Source organism: Mytilus trossulus, chromosome 3 (assembly GCF_036588685.1).
Source record: "Mytilus trossulus isolate FHL-02 chromosome 3, PNRI_Mtr1.1.1.hap1, whole genome shotgun sequence".
In the NCBI taxonomy this organism is placed as follows: domain Eukaryota; kingdom Metazoa; phylum Mollusca; class Bivalvia; order Mytilida; family Mytilidae; genus Mytilus; species Mytilus trossulus.
Genome location: NC_086375.1, coordinates 42,641,535 through 42,664,813, shown reverse-complemented (window position 1 = coordinate 42,664,813; position 23,279 = coordinate 42,641,535). Strand labels below are relative to the sequence as shown.

General features: G+C 32.8%; 1 protein-coding gene across 1 annotated transcript in view; it reads left to right on the top strand.

Moving 5' to 3' along the window:
* LOC134711515 (collagen alpha-2(IV) chain-like) overlaps positions 1-22,303 on the top strand; it is a 55,723-nt gene extending 33,420 nt beyond the window's left edge. The window contains exons 15-40 of the mRNA XM_063572144.1: positions 223-522; positions 1,970-2,148; positions 2,542-2,626; positions 3,290-3,405; positions 3,928-4,105; positions 4,623-4,739; positions 5,425-5,514; positions 5,842-5,949; positions 6,605-6,718; positions 7,317-7,640; positions 9,053-9,196; positions 9,570-9,704; positions 10,096-10,271; positions 10,774-10,837; positions 11,197-11,376; positions 12,459-12,566; positions 12,909-12,980; positions 13,460-13,582; positions 14,101-14,205; positions 14,397-14,531; positions 16,251-16,385; positions 17,087-17,242; positions 17,788-17,904; positions 19,134-19,325; positions 19,761-20,047; positions 20,699-22,303. Coding sequence (XP_063428214.1) covers positions 223-522; positions 1,970-2,148; positions 2,542-2,626; positions 3,290-3,405; positions 3,928-4,105; positions 4,623-4,739; positions 5,425-5,514; positions 5,842-5,949; positions 6,605-6,718; positions 7,317-7,640; positions 9,053-9,196; positions 9,570-9,704; positions 10,096-10,271; positions 10,774-10,837; positions 11,197-11,376; positions 12,459-12,566; positions 12,909-12,980; positions 13,460-13,582; positions 14,101-14,205; positions 14,397-14,531; positions 16,251-16,385; positions 17,087-17,242; positions 17,788-17,904; positions 19,134-19,325; positions 19,761-20,047; positions 20,699-20,956 — 3,998 coding nt within the window. The 3' untranslated portion in view covers positions 20,957-22,303. The remainder of the gene's footprint in view (positions 1-222; positions 523-1,969; positions 2,149-2,541; positions 2,627-3,289; positions 3,406-3,927; positions 4,106-4,622; positions 4,740-5,424; positions 5,515-5,841; positions 5,950-6,604; positions 6,719-7,316; positions 7,641-9,052; positions 9,197-9,569; positions 9,705-10,095; positions 10,272-10,773; positions 10,838-11,196; positions 11,377-12,458; positions 12,567-12,908; positions 12,981-13,459; positions 13,583-14,100; positions 14,206-14,396; positions 14,532-16,250; positions 16,386-17,086; positions 17,243-17,787; positions 17,905-19,133; positions 19,326-19,760; positions 20,048-20,698) is intronic.
* The last annotated feature ends 976 nt before the right edge of the window (positions 22,304-23,279 follow it).

Below are 23,279 nucleotides of genomic sequence, written 5' to 3'. Positions count from 1 at the left end.
TTTGTAAATATTTATTAATCATCATAGGTTTCTAATTGGTAGAACCTTGGAACAGTATATTGAATCGGATATTTTACAAAATTTGAGAGATTTATAGATTTTGGTAGCATAAATTTATATGTTCCTGGTAAAACAGAAAACAAAAGCAAGTTTCAATTGTATGTCTCTCTTTTCGTTGAAGAACGTTTTAGTATAATATACTTTGACCTAAATTTTTTGCAGGTTTTCCTGGAATAGATGGTTTACCTGGATTGAATGGATTATCAGGTGAAAAGGGAGAACCTGGATTCACAGGTGAACCAGGCAGGTCTATTCCTGGTCCTGAAGGACCTTCCGGATTCTCAGGAAGGGATGGTGTACCAGGTATAAAGGGTGAAAGAGGAAGGGATGGTGTGCCTGGTGAGTCTGGTAATTCAACAAGAGGCAGACCTGGATTACCTGGACCAAAAGGTGAAAAGGGGTTGAAAGGTTATGGTGGATTGGCTGGAAGAGATGGTGAACCTGGTATTCCTGGATTCAAAGGTCAGTTGAAAGTGGCAGATTGGAAACAGGATTAATACAGCTTTTTCTTCTTGCCTACTTGGTCAATTTAAAATTTGGATTGTTTGGCCATAATCACTATACAGTATTTATTCTAATAAACGCCCCGGGGGCGAAGACAATTTCCAAAAGGGGGGTGTCAATTAGAGAAACAAATTTCGTACCTTACTTCATTGACCTTTACCTGAATTTTGTTGAAACAGACTATAGTAACATACACGTGTTTCTTATTGTCTCCATAATCTATAAAAAGTGTTTATCAGTAATGTGAAATCATCTAATAGTTTGTTAAAATTTTCAAAATGAACAAGCGTGCACATCAATGGAACATAATTTCAAGATCATACTGTGTAACTGACAGATCTATTTGTGGAACTTGTTCACACTGTGTTGGATTTTCGGAGTGGATTAAAACATAGGCATTATTGATTTTTCGTTTCATGTTTCTGAGTGACTGGGTCAATGTCTTAGCAATATTGTAATGGATAAGTTTCAATTTTATTTTTTAACTACAAAATGGGGGCGTTTATTAGAAGTCAAAAGTTATGAACGCATGATTTTCAGTAGGGGGCGTTAATTAGAAGGGGGGCTTTAAATAGAATAAATATGGTTTATCATAGTTTACACAATGACTAGATGGGGAATAAGTGTTTTATTAAAATTTACATATCATCTTTCAAAATAAGCATGAATTTCAATATCCCCCCCCCCCCCAAAAAAAAACATTGGCAACAGGCCCAACTAAGGATTACATACTGGAATAACTGTTTTAATTTTTTGTATATATATGCATGTCAAACCACAAGTCATGTAAAACACTTAAGGAAATTATATACAATTTTTATGTAAAATACTTCAAATTTCAAGTTATTATTTGATATTAGTATGAACATTCCATTATCCAACTCAAAACCAATTGACATTTTCTAAGACATTAGGCCAAAAAGATAAGACTCCTGTTTCTGCTAACTAGTTAAAAAAAATAGGGTATGTAGGTAGGCAACATCTTTTTATTTTGTTAACATTTTTTAGCTGGTTACCTCAAGGGAATCAGTCTGACTTCAACAGTGCTTGTTCTAAAATGGCATAAAAATGTTAGGGTAGGCATTACACTGATTAGATTTACTAGAAACAAATATGCCTTCAACCAGGGCTTCCAAAAAATATTTGAGCCAGCTGGACATTTTTTATCTGATCACGATTTTAATCCCTTAAAACTTAGTCACAAAAGGCAAGTATGGTAATCAGTTGGCCATTCCAATGATTTACATTAGATTAAAAAAAAAATGTTCTGATGTAAACTGTTAAATTGGCAGTGCATCATTCATAGTCTGCACATCAGCCTCAGACTCTTTATTTGTTCAACTGTTAGAGACATCTTATTGGATCTTTAGATTTATAAATAGTTGTAAATCCTAATGTTATTAAGGTGACCGAGGAGGATCTTGCAGTGATTGTCTCCCTGGACTGAAAGGAGAGCGGGGTTCAAATGGTGTTGATGGTGTCCCAGGAAGGAATGGTCAGCCTGGACTCCCTGGTCCTGAAGGAAACAAAGGAGACAGAGGTCTAGATGGACTACCAGGATTTCAGGGACAACCTGGAGGGCCTGTATGTAACAAACTTTGCTATAATTTTTAAGCTTTTCAAAATTTTATCTAGGCTCTAAGTCAGGGCTCCCAAAAAATATTTGACATAGCTGGACATTTTTTGTCTAATCCAGATTTTAATCCCTTTTAAGACTAAGTAAATCAATTGGTCATCCTATATTCAATGATTGACATTAAATATGTTTTACTTTGATACACATTTTATGTTCAGACGTAAACTGTTAAATTGGCAGTGCATCATTGGAAGTGTGTAACATCCGTGAACTAATATCTGCCTTATACTCTTTATTTTTTCACTTTAACCTTCACTTATGTCTATAGTTTGACATAGGATATATTTTCCTGTGCAAATTAATGGATTAATTATATACTGATGACACTGTATTTTCTGTAGGGTATTCCCGGACAACCAGGTTTGGATGGATTAAGAGGTTTTAAGGGAGAAGCAGCCTTTATTCCTCTTGATTATGAAGTAAATTGTAAGTGCTTATAGAATACTTGCTTGCTTTCGAGTTTCTGTGGTATTGAAATATTTTGCAAGAGTTAAATTTATTTAAAAAATCTTATTCATCATATTAATTCAATAGCAATACAGTTTGTAATTTTTTGTTGTTTTTAAGTTAACAGATAATTAATTAAAAGTATTGATCCAAATAATTCATTATGGGCGATTCTGCCTAATAAATTCAATATGTATTGGTTCTCCTTGATACTGTATTTTCGTGGGTGTAAATTTCGTGATTTTCATTGAATAAGGTACAAGAAATATTTTTGTGGATTTAAATCATTTATCAATACCTATGTGTATGTACACCTTTAATTTGGCGGAATTTATTTTGGTTATTTTTTCCTATCTGCAAAAATAAGCAAAAATTTACATTCCGCCAAAAAATAAACATGCTATACAGTATTTAAAGGGTATAACTATGAATAATCAGTCATACACAAGTTTTCTTGTCAAATTCAATAAATACATATTGAGTGTGACTTTTGACCCAGTAAGTATTAAAAAAAAAAATTGGAGTTCAATTCAAAATTTCTTAGATGTAACATTTTTTTGTGTGGTCTCTGTGTACAGTCCCCAAACTGAGGTCTGTAAACTCTGTGTAAATCATTTCACCTGTATAATACTTGCCTTACAGGTGAAAAGGGAGGTCAAGGATTGGATGGCTTACCTGGACCTAAAGGAAACCAAGGAAGACCTGGACCTCAAGGACCACCTGGTAGTTCTGGATTCCCAGGACTTAAGGGTGACAAGGTAATGTAATGCTAGAAATATGGGGACAATGCATAAGATAACGATTTGGTCCTCAAATATTGGTTTTCATCAGAACTTCAAAACAAGATATTGATGTTCCTAATTTTCTTATCATCATGATCATAAAAAATTTAAGAGTTAAAAATGCAGTTGCTTCTATCATATACTTTATGTAAAAAAATATTGGTTTTACACTTTTAAATAACTATTGAATTCTTTCAAGAGTACAAATGTTTTACATGTATACATGTCTTGTAGGGTGTAGATAAAAAAAAACACATGGTCATTAAAGGGTTAATTTATGTTTCTAAGCTAAATAAGTAACATTGATGATTTACAATTTTCAAACTTGGCAAACCATGATGAAAACTGTCTTTATGATTTTAACTGACTTTATTCAAAAACATGTACTATAATATTCACCTCGATATAGCCTTTTTGTGCTGATGCAGCATAAAGCAATAATCAAAAGCAATCAATGAATTATAATGCAAAAATATTTAAAACAACCTTGTTCTGTAGGGAGATGGCGGACGCTCCGGACTAGATGGTCTTCCTGGTAGCAATGGACGGCCCGGTCAACCTGGTCAGAAGGGAGATGCTGGAAATGGTATCCCAGGTCTTCCTGGAACTAGAGGAGAACCTGGAAATAATGGACTGCCTGGACAACCAGGCTTTGTGGGATTGAAGGGAGAACCAGGTTTGTAGCTTTTCTTTATTGCTAATGCTGTCTTCTCCTTTTCTACCTCTATCTTCAGAACAGATTCAAATTTTAAGCAAAAGATTCTCTTCAGTTTTCAGTTTGAATCAATATTTTTTTATATACTAAACTCATTCAGCCAATATTTCCCTTAACCTTTTAGTAATTATTCTGAAATATGCATTATGTATAATGGTTTTTAATTGTTTTATTATGATAAAGCTTTTCTTTGCCCTGACACAAAGACTCTGTCATAATTAAAAAATATCTGGTGACACCATGAAAAAGTGATTGTTGTATGACATCAGAAGTGGGACAGATTCTGAAGTCAAGCAGGACAGATTTCCAAATACATGTAGTGATAAGGTGTATTGAATTGTATTTTGAATGATAGCAATCTTCTCTATCCAAACTTTTGAGTCAACAATACTCTTGAGTGATTTATCATATTGAACTAAATAATTTCATTCATATCAATTGTCATTAAAACTTAAAATATCTCATGTTGGCATTTTAGGTGCGAGCACTCCAGTTAATTTTGCAGACATCAAAGGAAACAAAGGTGACAAAGGTGCACCTGGTGTAACAGGTAGCACAGGTAGAGATGGATTACCTGGAATGAAGGGTGATCATGGTGAGTCATTATTGATTTTTATCAAAATCTGTATTTTCCTGTTAGAAAAATATTTGCAATTACCCCTTGGTAACCCCACAATATCCATACCCCTAGCCAGGGGGGGTTCGGACGACCTCCCCCCCCCCTTGAAAACAAATAAGCACTGTTAAAGTCAATGTTCTGTTCGAATTGTGACTGTTAAAGTGGAGTTTGTGAGTCCAATGAACCCCTTCTTGGAAATTCCTGGCTACGGGCCTGATATCATTATTATTATCTAGGATAAATTGCATTATTTCTATGATTATTACTGTTTCTCAAACTTCTGAAATGAATTCATTTCAAAATGTATATGACTGCCGTTAAATTTGATTAAAAAACACACTGAAGTTATCATGATAACCATTTCTATTCAGAGACAATTTTGTATATTGCTGTGGGTTCAATTCTATGAAATTTTTTGGGGATTTTTTTTTTCTTAATTTCAAATTTCCATAATATGTTAAAAAATATCCTGTGTATGTGTTTTTATCTAGATAAAAACAAAGAGTTGAGTTTACCACAACATTGGCCAGAAATATTACAAAATATAACAATCTTGATTTACAAAGAGTTATTTATCTTCATCTGCCAAAGATCTTTAAATTCGGGTAGACTCAAAATGCTGTGTTTTATGAATATTTTGCTAATTACCAATCTTTTGTAGGTTTGGATGGACTACCAGGTATAAATGGAAGACCAGGAGAATCTGGACCCCGTGGTGAGGATGGACTACCAGGACTTCCTGGACCAAGAGGTATATGGCTTACTTGGTTAATCATTTTCTTTTGCATCGAATCTTTTTTAGGAATCTTCTCTTTATTCAATAACTAAATTAAAAAAATCATGAGTTTAAAAAAAAAAGAAGTGAAGAGTATAAAATGGATATTGGATCCAAACCTTAAAAACTATATCAGAAGTTCTATCAACTTTTTCAACTTTTTCATGATTCAGTAATTTTTGAATTCATAGTTATTGTTATTATAATCAAAGAATGTTATAAAGGTTAGAAACATTACAAGTAATCAATAGACCAATGGGGGTCTTGCTAATCCTCCTAACACAATTAAAATTATTTGTACAGGACTTCCTGGATCTAGAGGGGACAAAGGAACCTCAGGACTCCCTGGAGGACCAGGACTTAATGGACTCAAAGGAGAATCAGGACGGGATGGATTCCCAGGAATGAAAGGTCAGAAAAAAACTTTTGTCTTCCTTTAACTCTCATATTATATATGGTTAAGGGGGTAGACCTTGGTCCAGGGAGATAACTCTTTAATTCAATGATGCGTTTCTAATAGTCAAGTTTTATAAATGTATTTTAAGCATTTACCTGAAACATATTGAAAATAATCTATGTATCCTAGAAGCTTAGAACTTATTTATGAAAATGGCTGACACAAATGTACTGATGATTTTAAGAGTTATTTCCCTTAACCTAGGTCTACCACCTTAAAATCTTTAAAAAAACCACTAGATGTTAGGGGCTCAAAGATCAAGCAATGTGCAGTCAGGTCTCTATAGATACAGACTGAAAAGCTATATTTTAGCCATTTTCTCTACTTGCTTTTTTGTAAGTACACACAATGTAGTGCAAAAATGTGATCCGCCTTAGATCCAATTAATTTATATACTTTTTTTCTTCCACTTGTTAGTTGCAACATTATTTATATCATACTGAAATAAGAAATTTACCTGATGCAGAGAAACATTGTAACTGGCTGAAACAGAAGGAAAAATTGTATATTTATCTGAGAAAATTTGCACTTTAATGTTTGATAAATTTTCTCTTACTTTATGTATTCATGTTTTTTACAAAGTTATAAAATAAAGTTGTTTGATTGTAGGTGACGGTGGTTTGCCTGGTTTACCTGGTACCGTGTTAGAAGGAGCCAAGGGAGATAGAGGGTTGGATGGATTATCTGGAGAAAGGGGACCATCAGGTCGTCCTGGACAAGATGGTAAGTGTGAGGGGAAGGCAGGGTAAGATAGACTAAGTTTTACAGTATCCTATGGTAAGTTTTAGGGAAGATGGAGACAAAGAAAATCTACTGTTAAAAAAAACAAAAATTCCATTTCATCTAGCCAAACTTGATGAATCCAAAGACGAAAGAAAAGAACTGGAGAACAGCAACTATTGCACAGTCCCTTAGATTTAGCTTTTGTAAATTTCTGAAGGAACGTTATATCTTGAATCAATACACCCTATCCCTTTTTTTAATTTTCTAAGAAAAGAAACTTTTTTAACTGTTACTGTAAATTGTCTGATACTGTGGATTCATTAATATTTGTTAGATACCAATTTTCGTAGGTTTCTTTGGTATCCTTGAACAAGGATTTAAATGTTCACTAAATAACAAATTCTATATAGGCTTGAAATGAAACTTTAGAAAAACCAGGAAATCAAATATCCACGAAAAAGCAAATTTCCTCAATCCACTAAAAATTGAAACCCAAGAAAATAAATGAATCCACATTATATTAAAAGTTAATATACAAAAATAATAAGATGAAGCTTATACATATATACATGTATGTTTATGTTGATATTTATTTAAGGTGTACCTGGATTGGATGGATTACCTGGTATGAAGGGAGAACCTGGACCATCAGGATTATCTGGAATTCCTGGACAGCCAGGTGGTAAGGGAGAAAGTGGAAGAAACGGAATACCTGGAGAACCAGGACGTACCGGTGCAGATGGCTTACCTGGATTACCTGGTGACCTTGCTTCTAAAGGAGAGCCTGGTTTACCAGGTGTTAGAGGTATTGATGGGGAACCAGGAATCCCAGGAGAGGCTGGATCAAGTGGCAGACCAGGATTACCAGGATTAGATGGACCACAGGGTCCTCCAGGATTACCAGGGCAAGATGGACTACCAGGTCAGTGCTCATAATCTCTTTATGTTTTTTCTAAACATATCTTGATTAAAAAATGACAGATCAGCAAATTTCTGGGTTTTTTTTGGATTAATTTTGGATACATCGGCACACAGATTTGTTTTACAGAATAAAATTGAGAATGGAAATGGGGAATGTATCAAAGAGACAACAACCCGACCATAGAAAAAACAACAGCAGAAGGTCACCAACAGGTCTTCAATGTAACGAGAAATTCCCGCACCCGGAGGCGTCCTTCAGCTGGCCCCTCAACAAATATATACTAGTTCAGTGATAATGAACGCCATACTAATTTCCAAATTGTACACAAGAAACTAAAATTAAAATAATACAAGACTAACAAAGACCAGAGGCTCCTGACTTGGGACAGGCGCAAAAATGCGGCGGGGTTAAACATGTTTATGAGATCTCAACCCTCCCCCTATACCTCTAGTCAATGTAGAAAAGTAAACGCATAACAATACTTACATTTAAAATTCAATTCAAGAGAAGTCCGAGTCTGATGTCAGAAAATGAAACCAAAGAAAATAAACAAAATGACAATTATACATAAATAACAACAGACTACTAGCAGTTAACTGACATGCCAGCTCCAGACTTCAATTAAACTGATTGAAAGATTATGATTTCATCATATGAATATCAGGCACAATCCTTCCCGTCAGGGGTTAAGTATCATACCATCATTACATATATGAGAAGAACATAACCCGTGTCATGCCAACAACTGTTTTTTGAATAAATGTGTTTAGTTCTGATGCAAAGACCCTATAAGTGAATCAATATTAATGCCAAAATATGCAATCTTTAATGACTTGACAACAGTATCGTAACTATATCCCTTCTTAATAAGTCTATTTAAAGGTTTTGTTAGTTTCTGTGGTAAATACTGACATTTTTGTGCTTTATAAAGAATATTTCCATAAAAAATTGGATGTGAAATACCTAAACGTATAAGAAGTTTGCATGTTGAGCTATATTTACGAATGATGTCCTTATACCAATGATAAAATTTAGTAAATGTTTTGACTAGTTTGTGATATCGAAAACCCTGGTGTAATAATTTTTCAGTAATACATAAATTTCTCTCGTTAAAATCTAAAACATTGTTACAAACACGAGCGAATCGTACAAGTTGAGATATATAAACTCCGTAAGATGGTGACAAGGGAACGTTACCATCTAAAAATGGATAATTAACGATAGAAAATGAAAAATCATCTCTTTTATCATAAATTTTAGTATTAAGCTTTCCGTTAATGATATAGATATCAAGATCGAAGAAAGAATGTTCTTTATTTTTAGTTTAGTCTTTTAATTTTCATTTTTTTTAAGTACCAACACTGTAATGATATGAATTCTTGTGTGATAAATATTTTCCATTTTATTTTCAGGAGCTAAAGGTGATGCTGGTGTATTTGGATTCCCAGGAGAACCTGGACGTGATGGTTTACCTGGATTACCTGGTTTGAAGGGTGGTAAAGGTGACCGAGGACTCAATGGTGTACCAGGAACAGCAGGTCTCCCAGGATTGTCAGGTTAGCAATCCATTTGTAGAACAAAATGTCAGGTTCAAATATTTGTATGGCCATTTAAATTTAGTAAAAAAGAAGGAACAAGATATATATGTAAATGAAATGCAGCCAAAAAAATCAGTAAAAATCAAAAGACATCTAAACCCCTATGACAACCAGTGTGGATAGCATACTTCAAGCTTGTAATCTGTATGTTAAAAAAAATGACCGAATTACTTTTCTCACATATGACATACTTACAAATAATAGGAAATTCTGTTTCAACTCTCACAATTTTTGTCAAAAGTTGACTAGCAAAATAATCTTATTTATCTGAATATTTCTGAAACCTTTAATATAAACAAATTGATTTATAATAATTTATTAATTTCTTCAGGTGGTAAGGGAGATAGAGGTTTGGATGGACTACCAGGATTTGAAGGTCGTCCAGGAGTAGATGGATTACCAGGACCAAAGGGAGAATCAGGATTGCCAGGACAACGTGGAATCAGTGGGGAACCAGGCAGAGATGGTCAGTATCTTTTATATGATTTACACACTGAAAACAAACTTGATTTCAGATATTTATATTAATTGCTTTTAAAATGGAAGAGCCATTCTTAACTTCCTTATTTTGAACAATTAAAAACTGATTTTTTTTTACAGTGTTTATAATATTGTAATAATGAGGAGACTATAGAAATGAAATGTTTTATTATGAAATACACTTTCTAGAAGATTTATATGAGAACTACAGACTGAAAAATGAATCTGTTTTATAGGCCCATGAAAGGTGTATCATGCCTTCAAGGCGCAGCTCTTTATTATTACTAGAACTATTATCATTATCATCATCATCATAATTTAGTAGGTCTTTGGGATATTTTATACCATATAATGACAAATATATTTTAAACATGCAGGCTTACCAGGTTTAGATGGAAACAGGGGAGATAATGGACTTCCAGGCGTTGGTATCCCAGGTGAGGCTGGTATTTCTGGAGAGCCAGGCAGAGAGGGTCTACCAGGAGGCAGGGGACCATTTGGAGCCAAGGGAGATGAAGGTGTACCAGGTTTCTCTGGTATGAAGGGAGAAAGGGTAAGAAAATGATATGACTATAGAATTTCAGAAATATCATTTTGGGAGCAGGACAACAGCCTTAGGATAAAGCATTCCAATACATAGTTCCCTCTCAAAGTCTGTTCTTTTTTGAAAGTCTGTTCTATTTTGAAAGAAAAGAAAAAGATGTATTCTGTAGGCATAACAGCAAGCTTTAATTTTATATGTGTAAACATTCTATTTCCTATCAATAAATATTTTAATGTTTTTTTTGTTGATATTTTTTTATGAAAGAAACTTGCTCTAACCCTCGTGTTAAAAGACAATAAGTACTTATGAAAAGTAAAGTGTATGTTCTTGCAGAAATTTTTTCAGAGGGCGATCAGTTACAATAAATCTATATTAACTTCAAATTTATGTTATAGGTGCAGCAAAAAATATTTGCTTTCATTTCAAGTATGACAATGTTTCATTTTTTTCATTTTTTTTTATACTTCGAAAACAAGTAATGATATTTGAATAAATATTTTTCATGTTACAGGGTCCAAGAGGAGACGCAGGGCGTCCTGGAGGACCAGGTCAAGATGGACTTCCTGGAATGAAAGGTAAGTACTGAAATAGATTTTGAAAAAAAAGAAAAATCCATTTGCAAAATAGTATATTTTAAAAGTAGATGAATTCAATCATACAAAAGTTCATCAACAAACTAATTTATAATTAATTCTTGATCAATTGTTATTCTATTCTTTATAGAATAAATACTGCCTTTCATTTCCCTGTTCATAGCCATTCAGAATCATTGTTTCATGGTACCCCCTGCATACCTTAGTCAGAAAAAATATGTTTCATTTCACGGGGTTGATCAGTTGAGTATATCTTGGTTGAGTTTGAAAGCAAATCACCATGATAGGTTTCATTATCATTGCAAAGAAATGATTGTATGTGATATATTATCTGTTTGTAGGTGAATCAGGTTTGGATGGCTTACCTGGTGTTGGAGGACCAAAGGGAGATTCTGGATTCCCTGGACAAATAGGTAGAGACGGTAGCAAAGGAGAAAGTGGACTACCAGGACTTAATGGATCCCCCGGTTTAGATGGACCCAGAGGAGAGAATGGACCATCTGGCTTACCTGGAAGAGATGGTAAGTCAATTGTTTATGGATGATCACAGAAATTCACAATTTTGAATGACAATATTTTCTTATACTATGATGAATGAATCCACAGTAAGATCTGATGAAGATGAGCTATATGATCCTGATCTGTGTCCTTAAACAAACTATTTTGATTAACTGTAATTGATCAGAATAATTTTTGGGGGATATTTATTAAATGAAATTTTCTTGTTAGAGTATATATACACTAACACAGTGTTTGGGCACCAATCTGGCATACACATTAGCAAGAAATACACATTAACAATGATCATGATATAAAGAGAATATCATATGGCTTTTCAATATCGCATCCTTATCAACCTGAGACACCAATATAATCCTAAGAGCTCTGCTCGAGGGATTATATTGGTTAGGGGTTGATATGGTGTGTGATATTGAAAAAGCCATATCATATACACTTTATTATATACATATACCTCATGTAGATGTTTTTATGTAACATGATGTCATACAGATAAGGAGGTTTGAAATGACGTCATACAGATTAGGGATTTGATAAAGCCTTTGCAACAGTAACTGCAATCGATGACGTGACGTCATACAGAATAAAGGTGTGATAAAGCTTTTGCAACTGTGCTGATATCGATATCATCACAGGTGGCTGATACAGCAAGCTTGCCAAGGACTGTATTACACATACTATTTATCTGTATTTACTACTAAGTATATAATAAACTAAAATAATTACCTTAGATGTTAGTTTAATTATAATACGTTATTCTGATTGGCTAACTGCACATCACATGTTATTCCGTAAACAATTGCATCATACAAATAATTTATCATGCATGATGACACGAGGTCCCACAAATAAAGTGCACAGTGCTTCCGCGCTTCATTCAAAATGTAATTCTGTCAACGCTTTTACACCCCAATAAATTTACAAAAAGAAGTATTCAATTCTTAAAATAGTCATAGACATAAAAACATATCAATTGAGACCAATAAATTTTACAATGATCAATTTACACAAAAATAAATTTAAGACAATACAATTTAATAAAAAAAATTATCAATTGAGACCTATGATTTTGACTGTGTTGTAGGAGAACCTGGACTTCCTGGAATGAAAGGAGATGGTGGATTACCTGGATTTGATGGTTTACCTGGACCTAAAGGTAACCCTGGAAACAATGGACTCCCAGGTGTTTCAGGTATGTACATTTCTTTACATCATTATTTCTCTTTCTATCCTATTTAAAAGTTTTTTTGAAATTTGATGTATCTTCTTATATGTTCATGCTGACTTGGCCCAAATGAGTAATTCTATACACATGATACATACAAGGCAATGAAATCAATAATTAGTTACCAAAATCGCATTGACCCTAAAATTTTAAGTTTTTTTTTTCTCTACAGAACATTTCATTAAAAAACCATGAATACATTATTTATTTCCTGTTAACTGGCTTATGTATTTAACTTGGCAGTTTTTTGGTTGTCTCTCTCATATGAATGTATTTTTTTTTATAATATATTTTATCTTTTTTAATTAGGAGAGAAAGGAAATCCTGGATTCCCAGGACCTAACGGACAACCAGGATTACCTGGACCTAAAGGAGAAAGAGGTAAAGTCAGACTATTTATAGATTACTGATATGTCTTTCTTTAGTAAAATAGTATAGAGAACCATTATATTCTCATACTTTATACTTGACATATATATTAACCAACACCAGAGGGTGTGTCATAATGTTTTTACAACAACCTCTACCTAGGGCAAAGGTCAAGGTTAAAGACTTTGGTTTCAGTTGAAAACCCCATATCATATGGTAATGATACAAATGTTTTCCCCAAGTTATTCTCAGTGGGGCACACAGAGATGGCTCTCATCTCAATGACGTCTAGTTGCTTTAGATAATAAAACTAAACCTGCCTCAAACGGAAGCTGAATTTATCTTGAATAACAAAAACTGGTATTCTTATCCTCGACATATTGAGTGTGCTTTTGAAAATATTGTTTTATGCATACTTTATTTCATGAACAATTTGATACATTCATGTTTTTGGCAATTTAATTTCAACAACTATGTACTTGTTTGAACAGGTTTCAATGGAAGAGATGGAAGTAAGGGAGAGCCAGGAAGAACATCAGAGGGAAGCAAAGGGGAACCAGGTCTATCAGGCCGTACTGGATTAGATGGTTTACCAGGAATGAAAGGAGATGTTGGTAAGTATATAGTTAACAAGGACTAAAATAATTATAAGATTTTTTCTATTTCAAACTTTGACTGTTTCAAATTTTATCTGAACGAACCTCAAAAGTACACCCAAATGGTTGTGTCTGGTAGTGGGAGTAAAATTTAGAATTTCTTATAATCAAAACTGCTTCTTTTATTTCTTTTTTTTTTAGTTTTAGAAATTCAGTTGATGTCATAATAAATTACATTGTTGTCGCTGCAACCTCAAAAATGAAGTATTCGTATAGCCAGTTAAAAACGTCCATTGTTCATTGACTTCTTGACCAGTCAGAAACATCAAACACAAATATTCCTCTGATGTGACATCATTTCTGACTTTGTCCTTTATACTGATTTACTATGTTAAAAGTGTGTATCAGTAGTTCTTTTAGAAGTACTTGTAAGACTTACTTACTTATACACAACTTTGTAAATAAAATTTAAAGTGTTAAATTGATACTTGTCCTCTTTTGCTTTTCATGAAATAATTGAAACATGTTATTTGTAGGTTTTCCTGGTCGGGATGGATTCCCAGGAGCTAAAGGTGAATCAGGAAATCCTGGACTTGAAGGAATCGGACAGAAAGGATCACGAGGATTGGATGGACTACCAGGTATGTATCAATACATTACATATATTTATTTATTTATATGTCAATGTTTTTTTTGTAAAATTATTAAGGTGCAAGAAGATGATGAATGATAATTAAATTTTAAATGTCACAAGTAGTAAATTGTCAATGAGACAACAAAAATCATGTTCCCATTTATCACTTTTTATATTTTTCTTTACTTGCTATTTTAGGTAGTGCTGGTCTCCGTGGAGAATCTGGGGTTGATGGATTAACTGGGGTGAACGGTCGTAAAGGAGAATCAGGAGATAGAGGTCTCAATGGTTTACCTGGTCCTCAGGGTAACAATGGATTGGATGGCCGTAAAGGTGAGTTTGATATCCATAATCGGATACATGATACTGTAAATTCAGAAATTGTTGCCATTTTTTATACGACCCCAAAAAAAATTTGGGTTCGTATAATGGTATGATGTCGTCGTCTGCGTCGTCGTCGTCCGAAGACACTTTGGTTTCCGGATAATAACTTTAGTTTAAGTGAATAAATCTTAATGAATTTTTTCAGAAGGTTCAATACCACAAAAGGAAGGTTGGGATTTATTTTGGGGATGATGGTCCCAACCGTTTAGGAATTAGGGGCCCAAAAGGGGCCAAAACAAGCATTTTTCTAGTTGCAGGATAATAACTTGTTTACAAGTATTTCAATTGCTCTGAAATTATACCGCAATGTTTAAAATCACAAGTAGAAGGTTTGGAATCATTTAAGGGGTTATGGGGCCAAAGTTTAGGAATTAAGGGCCAAAAAGGGGCCAAAACAAGCATTTTTCTAGTTTCCAGACAATACCTTGTGTGTAATTGCATGGATCTCTCTGAAATTGTACCACAATGTACCATATAACAAAGGGCAGCAGGGATTAAGTTTTGGGTTAATTGCCCAAAATATGTAGGAATTAAGGGCCAAAAAGAAGCATGTTTCTAGTTTCCAAACAATCATGACAATAACTTGTGTTTAAGTGTATGGATCTCTCTGAAATCGTACTACAAGGTTCAATATTACAAAGGAAAGCATGGGATAATCCAATTGAGTTTGAGGGTTATTGCTCCAAAGGGGGGGGGGGGGGTCAATAAAGTGGGGGGATCTCATCAGTTTACCATTTTTTTAAGGGATTTTTTTTTTCAACATTTTTCAAATTTCGAATTTTGAAAAGTTTCAAGAAGAAATATTCAATTGCAATAGATGTGTTAGATCTTTAACCACATTAATTTTGTGGCAAAAACCTATATTATGTCAAAAATTTGATCACATTCAAAATTCAGACAGTATCAAGCTTGAATATTGTGACCAAATTTGCCCCAACTGTTCAGGATTTGACCACTGGGGTCGTATAAAGCTGCGCCCTGCGGAGCACCTGGTTCATTATTGTAAAAAATGTGACAGGGTTATAATCGCAATAATTTAAACTTGAATTTTGATATTTTTTATTTAAATTTCTCAATATAGCAAAAATTAAAATCACATTTCAATCTAAAATGCCAAAATCCCAATAATTAATGCACGCAATAATAAATGCATGCAATAATTTCTGAATTAACAGTATATTCCTTGGAAAAAATAAATCTAGGAGAACTTTCCTTCATTTGAAATTATTTGTTTTTAAATAATCCTATTTGGACTATGATTTGTTATTATTAGTTTCTTTCATTTTGTATTTTTAAAGAGAAATACATACTTAAAATCTGTTAACAAACAAAATTCATTTCAGTTTATCATTTTATAAAGTTAAGTGAGATCTTGAATGATGAGTTAATAAGAAAAGGAAGTTTGATATTGAATATAACATTCATTTCGAAAATAATTATAAGTACCAATTGGAAAAGTGTTTTGACATCAGACTATTTAAGAATCCTGACATTCAGTTGGTAAAAAAACAAACAAGATTTAAAAATGTATGATTACTAAAGAAAAATTTTACTAAAAATAATGTCAGAATCTAATGATGAGATATAGAATAGAAACAGTTTTTTTAATCAAACAGAAAGTATAAAACAAAATCTGTATATTATATTTGAATTACTTTTCCTTTACAGGTGAACCTGGTATTCCCGGTGGCTTTGGATCTACAGGTCAAAAGGGACAGTCCGGTTTGGATGGATTGCCTGGAAATCCTGGACCTAAAGGAGAAAGTGGACGGGACGGATTTGATGGATTACCTGGAGAAAAAGGTAAAATTGGAAAATTGAAATGAAAAATTTGGGACCAAAAAATGATAGATTTAAAATGAAAAATTCAGGAATCAGTTTCACAAAATATTACGACTAAGATTGATTGCAAGTCATGAACAATTCAGTATACTTACAATCATTCTTAATTTTAAGTTTTTTTGGTGAAAATGATTCCTTTAACAAGATAGAAATCTTCCTTGGCAATGGGAAAACTAGTGTAAAAAAATATTCCTCCCTTGATCTTTTCAATATGTGTACTGTTTTAGCAAGGACACTAGGAATTATAATAGCCAAGAAACAATATGGTGAAAAGTTAATCTTTTTACTACTTTTCAAATAGCAAGAAAACAAATGGTAGTACACTAAGTTTAATATTTATTTCCTGAAATCCATTTATTTATATAATATTTCCCAAAATAATAAAAAGATCTATAAATGAATTTTGAATTCATTCTTCAAACTTATTTTTTCTATATAATATATATAATCTGTTAGATTTTGAATCTTTAATTTCTCATAACAAATTAATTTTAAATGCATGTATATTTTTAACTCATAAAGTTAAAGAAAAATATATAGTTTATTAATATTCACATGAAAAAGTAAAATAACAAAAATACCAAACAGAAAAATCCCTTATCAAATTGCAAAATCAAAAGCTCAAACACATCAACTCATTATATGCATTATTTTCTTTGAAGGATTGAGTGGCTTACCTGGAGATAAGGGAGACAGAGGTCTACCAGGTGTTATAAATCTAGCACTATTACCTCCAGGTCCTAAAGGAGAACCTGGAATACCCGGATTGAGAGGCTTCCCTGGTCTAGATGGACAGAAAGGAGAACTTGGACTCAGAGGTAACATTTATAAAATACTGGAATATCTGTTTTTCATATAGTCTCAATATTTATGACATATTGAGAGGCTATTTTATTTTTGATGCTTTGACGCCTTTGCTAGACATCAAAGCAAAAAAATAGAATAGCCTTTCAAGACGTCATAATTATTTGGACTATTTCTGATAATTACTTTATTAGCAAGAATAACAAGTGAGCCTACTATGATCAGCTTATGAACTCGGTTTAACAAATAAATATTTAATTGTTAAAGTTTCGCCTTTCTTTAAGAAAATTCTTATTTTCATATTGCATTTGTTAGCAGTTTATAAAAAGAAAAATAATCCTTTTTCTCCTAACCATTCATTTTCAGATAAGCAGTCATGTCTAATTGGACTTGTGTAAATATTAAACTGAAGATACATGTTTCATAAGGTTTAAATGTAACATGCTTTGGTTAAATTATTACTACATGTACTAAAATGAATTATAAATCATATATTATTGGTCCTAATACATTTTTTTTATCTGCTTGTGGTTATAATGTTTTCATGTTTCCAATTAAGGACCACCTGGATTTGCTGGTACTAAAGGAGCTCATGGATTGGATGGTTTACCTGGTATGAAAGGAGAATTAGGACAGCGTGGGTTCCCTGGTACTCCTGGTCAGGATGGACTTCCAGGTAAGCTTCAATAAACTTATTTACACTCTTGGTATTTAGCTGGATTGTGTCTCTGAATAACCTTTTGACGTCAAGCAACAATCAATTTTTAATTAGTTTAAACATATTTATTTATAGTGGATTGGGAAACAAGTTTTGCAACTTATATTAATCCCTTTCCACTTTGCGGGTGCGAGTGCTGCCTTGTAGCGGCTTAGCCTACTCTTTTTCGAAATCTACAAGGGTGTCTTTTACGTGCAAGAGATATGGCTCTCTCTTAACACGGGTCAGCCATTTATCGTCCCTTTCCGACGGACTATCATCGTTTCCTCAAGACCATACTCGCAAATGGTGTCAAGGGAGAGCCGAAAATTCAGTCCCTGAAATTTTCATCCCGCAACGGGAATCGAACCAGGAACCTTTGTGTTAGTAGTCCGATGCACTAACCACTACACCACGGCTCTCACTTTTTTAATTTTTAATTATGACATCATGTTTTACAAATTGTGATGTCAAAGTTAGTTAATGGGAACTTGTGTGATATTAAGTAAAGGCGGAGGAATTTGCATACGTCTATTGTTTATGAGGTACACATTTTAGTACCAAAAGGAATATTTATTTTCATTGATTAGGAATTTGTTCATCTTAAACCATGAATTAAAAAACCCACAAATCATGCATGCTTGCACAAACCATGAAAATGGAAACTTACAAATAAAAGTGATGTTACAGGATTTGGTCTGAAACCCTATAAGAATAACCCTTTAATGCTGCAACAGCATTTTTCTGTCAGTTATCATACCCGTAGTCAGGGCGGGTTTGTGGGGTTCGGACGAAACCCCCCTTGAAAACAAATAAGCACTGTTAAAGTCAATGTTCTGTTCGAATTGTGACTTAAAGTCGAGTTTGTGAGTCCAACAAACCCCCCTTGGAAATTCCTGGCTACGGGCCTGGTTATTCTAGCTGTCCTCAAAAGAATAAGCAAAAGACAAGTTGTACCTTGATTATAACTACTGTAAATTCATTTATTTTTGCATGCATTTATTGCGATTTTGTCATTTCAGGCTTAAAAGCGATTATAATTTTTACGAATTTGAGAAAATTCCTGATTTATTCATATAAGAAACTTCAAAATGCGAGTTGAAATTATAGTGTGTACAACTCTTATACATTTTTCACAATAATAAGAAGCGTGCAATAATTTCTGAATTTACAGGATTTTAAGTAATGTTTTTAATTTTCAATTTAAGGTGCTCGTGGATTAGAGGGAGAACCTGGACGTTCAGGGTTGCCAGGCAACACTCCACCCGCTGGTTTCCTGTTAGTACGTCACAGTCAGAGTCAGGAAATTCCAGTTTGTCCAGAAAGACTTACCAAAATATGGGAGGGATACAGTTTATTGTACATTGAAGGAAATGAAAGATCTCAGCATCAAGATTTAGGTAAATTTTTGTCAGAAAGTTAAACAAAGAAAATCATTTGTTTATTTCTGTTGTTTGGTATCGTAAAAGGAGGATTTACTAAAAGATCTCAGCATCAAGATTTAGGTAAATTTTTGTCAGAAAGTTAAATAAAGAAAATCATGTGTTTATTTCTGTTGTTTGGTATCGTAAAAGGAGGATTTACTAAAAGATAAAATATATATTTAGATATGTGAAGTAAGAAAACTATAAAAAGATTCTATGATTAAAAATAGTAAAATAAAAAACAATGTTTGTAGAAATGTTTATATAGTTGATAGAATGGGGGAAAAAATGAAAACAAGGCAGGCATTAGGTTAGATAGTTTCAAATTCATATGATGTACAAAAACTATGATCAGACTATAGGTACAATACAATAAATTTCTTGATTTAAATTTGACCTTTGATATTTTAGGTTGGGCCGGTTCCTGTCTTCAGAGATTCAGCACTATGCCATTCCTCTTCTGTAACACAAACAATGTTTGTAACTATGCCAACAGAAATGATAAATCCTATTGGTTGGCTACAAATGCACCATTACCCATGATGCCTGTGACAGATAACGATATCTCCCGTTACATCAGTAGATGTGTGGTATGTGATGCCCCAGCTAATGTAATTGCTGTCCACAGTCAAACTTTACAGATTCCTGAATGTCCAATTGGCTGGTCAGGAATGTGGATTGGATACAGTTTTGCTATGGTAAGCTTTCCATTTCTAAGTTTTCAAAAAAAAAAAATGTGAGGGTCAGATGCTGGGAGAATTAAATTCTGATATGAAAATTTTTCATCACTAAATGAGGAGATGAATGTACCAGCAGTTTGATGTGGCAAGATTCCAATTTGAATTGAAATACATTTTTTTGCATTAATCCATTATCACTGAACATGAAAAATATGTTTTTTGTCTATGTCAGTAGTAAATGTATGTGTGTAAATTTATGAAAAATTTAATTATTTATTGTTATTACTATGACAAATATATAAAAAAAGAAGATGTGGTATGATTACCAATGAGACAACTATCCACAAAAGACCAAAATGACACAAATATTAACAACTATAGGTCACCGTACGGTCTTCAACAATGAGCAAAGCCCATACTGCATAGTCAGCTATAAAAGGCCCCAATAAGACAAAAGCATACTTTTAACAACATAGAAAATGGAGAAGGAAAATATGAATTTCAAAATTCAGCACCATGAAAAAGTGAAAGACCAATGTATTTGACAGTAAAAAGGATGGACAAGCACAGTGAATTATTGGAACACCATGCATGTCTTTGTTTATTATTTACATAACTACTTGTATGTGTTATAAATGTTAATTACATTTTTGGTTTATTAATTTGCAGCACACTGGAGCAGGACCTAGCGGAGGTGGTCAGTCATTGTCCAGCCCTGGCAGTTGTCTAGAAGATTTCAGAGCTACTCCATTTATAGAGTGTAATGGTGATGGTGGAAATTGTCACTTTTATGCCAACAAATACAGTTTCTGGCTCACAACAATAGATCAAAATTCACAATTTGCTAGTCCTATACCAGCAACTCTTAAAGCTGGAAATCTCCGTACACGTGTCAGTAGATGTCAAGTTTGTGTCAAAAATGTTTAATATGTCTTTCTAAGTGAACAATTAATTAATGATGGCTAAATATGTGAGTGATTGGGGAAATAGTTTTATGTGTGAATGGCAATAACCATATGTGCCTTACTATTTCAACGTTGAAATTATGCTGCAAATAATAGTTCAATATAGTTTGATATGCTCAAATGTTATTTCATTTCTGTGATGTATAAAATGTTCTTTCTCACTGCCAATTTGAATATGAATACTCAAATTTGTCTCGTTATTTAGATCTGTAGATAGCTAAAAAATCTTCTTTTTTTTGTATATATTTTTGTCATGTTTATATTTGTTGTTTTTATAAGTTTTTGAAGTAACAACAAACTATATGTCTTCACATTTTACATAATGCATGATTTTTTTTTGCTCTTTAATTATATGCCAGAACATATGTGCCAAAAAAGACAAAATAAGGATTGTGCCAGATATACTTTATAAGTGATCATGGTTTCAAAATTGAGATCCATTTTTATTTGAAAATAGTACCGGTAATAAATTCTTATTTTTAAAACATTAATTGAATATAAAAAAGATCAGTATTTGAAAAGGTAAAGGGAAAACTATTTTTCAACTAAAAAATTTCTTATATAATGTAGTGTTGTCATTGTTATCAAATCAGCTATTTAGATTAAAAACATGAGAGAAGAGCCACTTTAAGTTAAGTGGACCGAAGACCCGGCTTCTGTCCAGAAAGTAGCAACAGTTATAGGCCTCCGAACAAAATTATATAAATTATACAATAAGCCGGTATTGTTATTTAATGAAAACCATTTCTTAATGAAATATTTTTTATGGTCTTATTTTTATGAATTTTTTATACATTGGTTGTATTTTTATTCAAATCTAAGTACATTATTGATTATTTTAATAATTAGAGGCCAATGAGGAAATTAATGTGTGTAGTTCATAATAATATACAGTCTTATGTGACATAAGAATTTATGGCAGAATATTTCTGTTGCCTTTAATGTTACATTAATATTATACTTCATATATGAACATTTTCTTTTCTTTTATCATATTTCTGATAATGTTCGTTATTTGTTTTATGTGAAAGTCATGAACAGTGCAGGACAAAACATTTTATTTCATTCTGCTAAAAGTTAGAAAAAAGCAACTGAATATCAATAACATAAGAATTTTCAAAAATTATTTAGAATAAATTTAGATTTATAATAAAAATAATGTATTTGTTTTATACAAATCAATTTCATTGTAGATTCTTGCAATTCAGGGTAAAAGGGTGGAAAATAGGGATTTATTTTGTTTTACAGTCAATTTTCAATGTACTCTAGTCAATAAATTCATGTTGCTGAATAAATTCTTCTTTTTTTATTTTGTGTTCTAATTATTCCATTTGAATTCTCAAGTGTATCTAATACTCAAACATTTTCTTCTATTATCTCCCCTTGATAAATCCTATGTCAATATGCTAACACTGGTCAGTGATAAATAATGGTTGCATTTAACAAAGATAAGGAATCTAAACTTCTCCAAAAAATAAATATACAAACAAAGGCAAACATTAGCACGTTCTTTCATTATCACTGAACTAGTATTTATTTGTTTAAGCGCCAGCTGAAGGACGCCTCTGGGTGCTGGAATTTCTTGTTACATTGAAGACCTGTTGGTGACCTTCTGCTGTTGTTTTTTTCTATGGTCGGGTTGTTGTCTCTTTGATACATTCCCCATTTCCATTCTCAATTTTATTAGCAATAACACATACCTGGTTCACCATGTATAAAATAAGGAGATGTGGCATAATCAACAATGAGACAATTATCCAATAGAGACCAAAATTTTGTGGATTTTATAAGCAACTATAATATCATCAATGGTACCAATTTTCCTGCACCAGATGCGCATTTCGACAATACATGTCTCTTCAGTGATGCTCATGGCAAAAATATTTGAAATCCAAAGCTTATATAAAAGGTGAAGCGCTATAATCCAAAAGGTCCAAAAAGTATAGCCAATTCTGTGAAAGGAATTAGAGCTTTGCATGAGGGAGATACATTCCTTAATTTATAATAATTTCTAACATTTTGCAACAGCAAATTTTAATAACACAAAAAATCCGTATTTTCATACCAGTGCGGGAGTACTGGCTACTTGGCTGATGATATAAAGTAACCATACAACCCTCAAAATTGAACAAACAAGAAAACAAGAAAACCAACACTGTGATTAATAACAAAACAATAAAGGAAAAAACGTTTGACAGACAACCAATTAATAATAAATTTTGGTTTGAAAAATACTAGATGTCTAACATCTTGAATTTGAGACAGCATCGAAATGTAACTGCCAA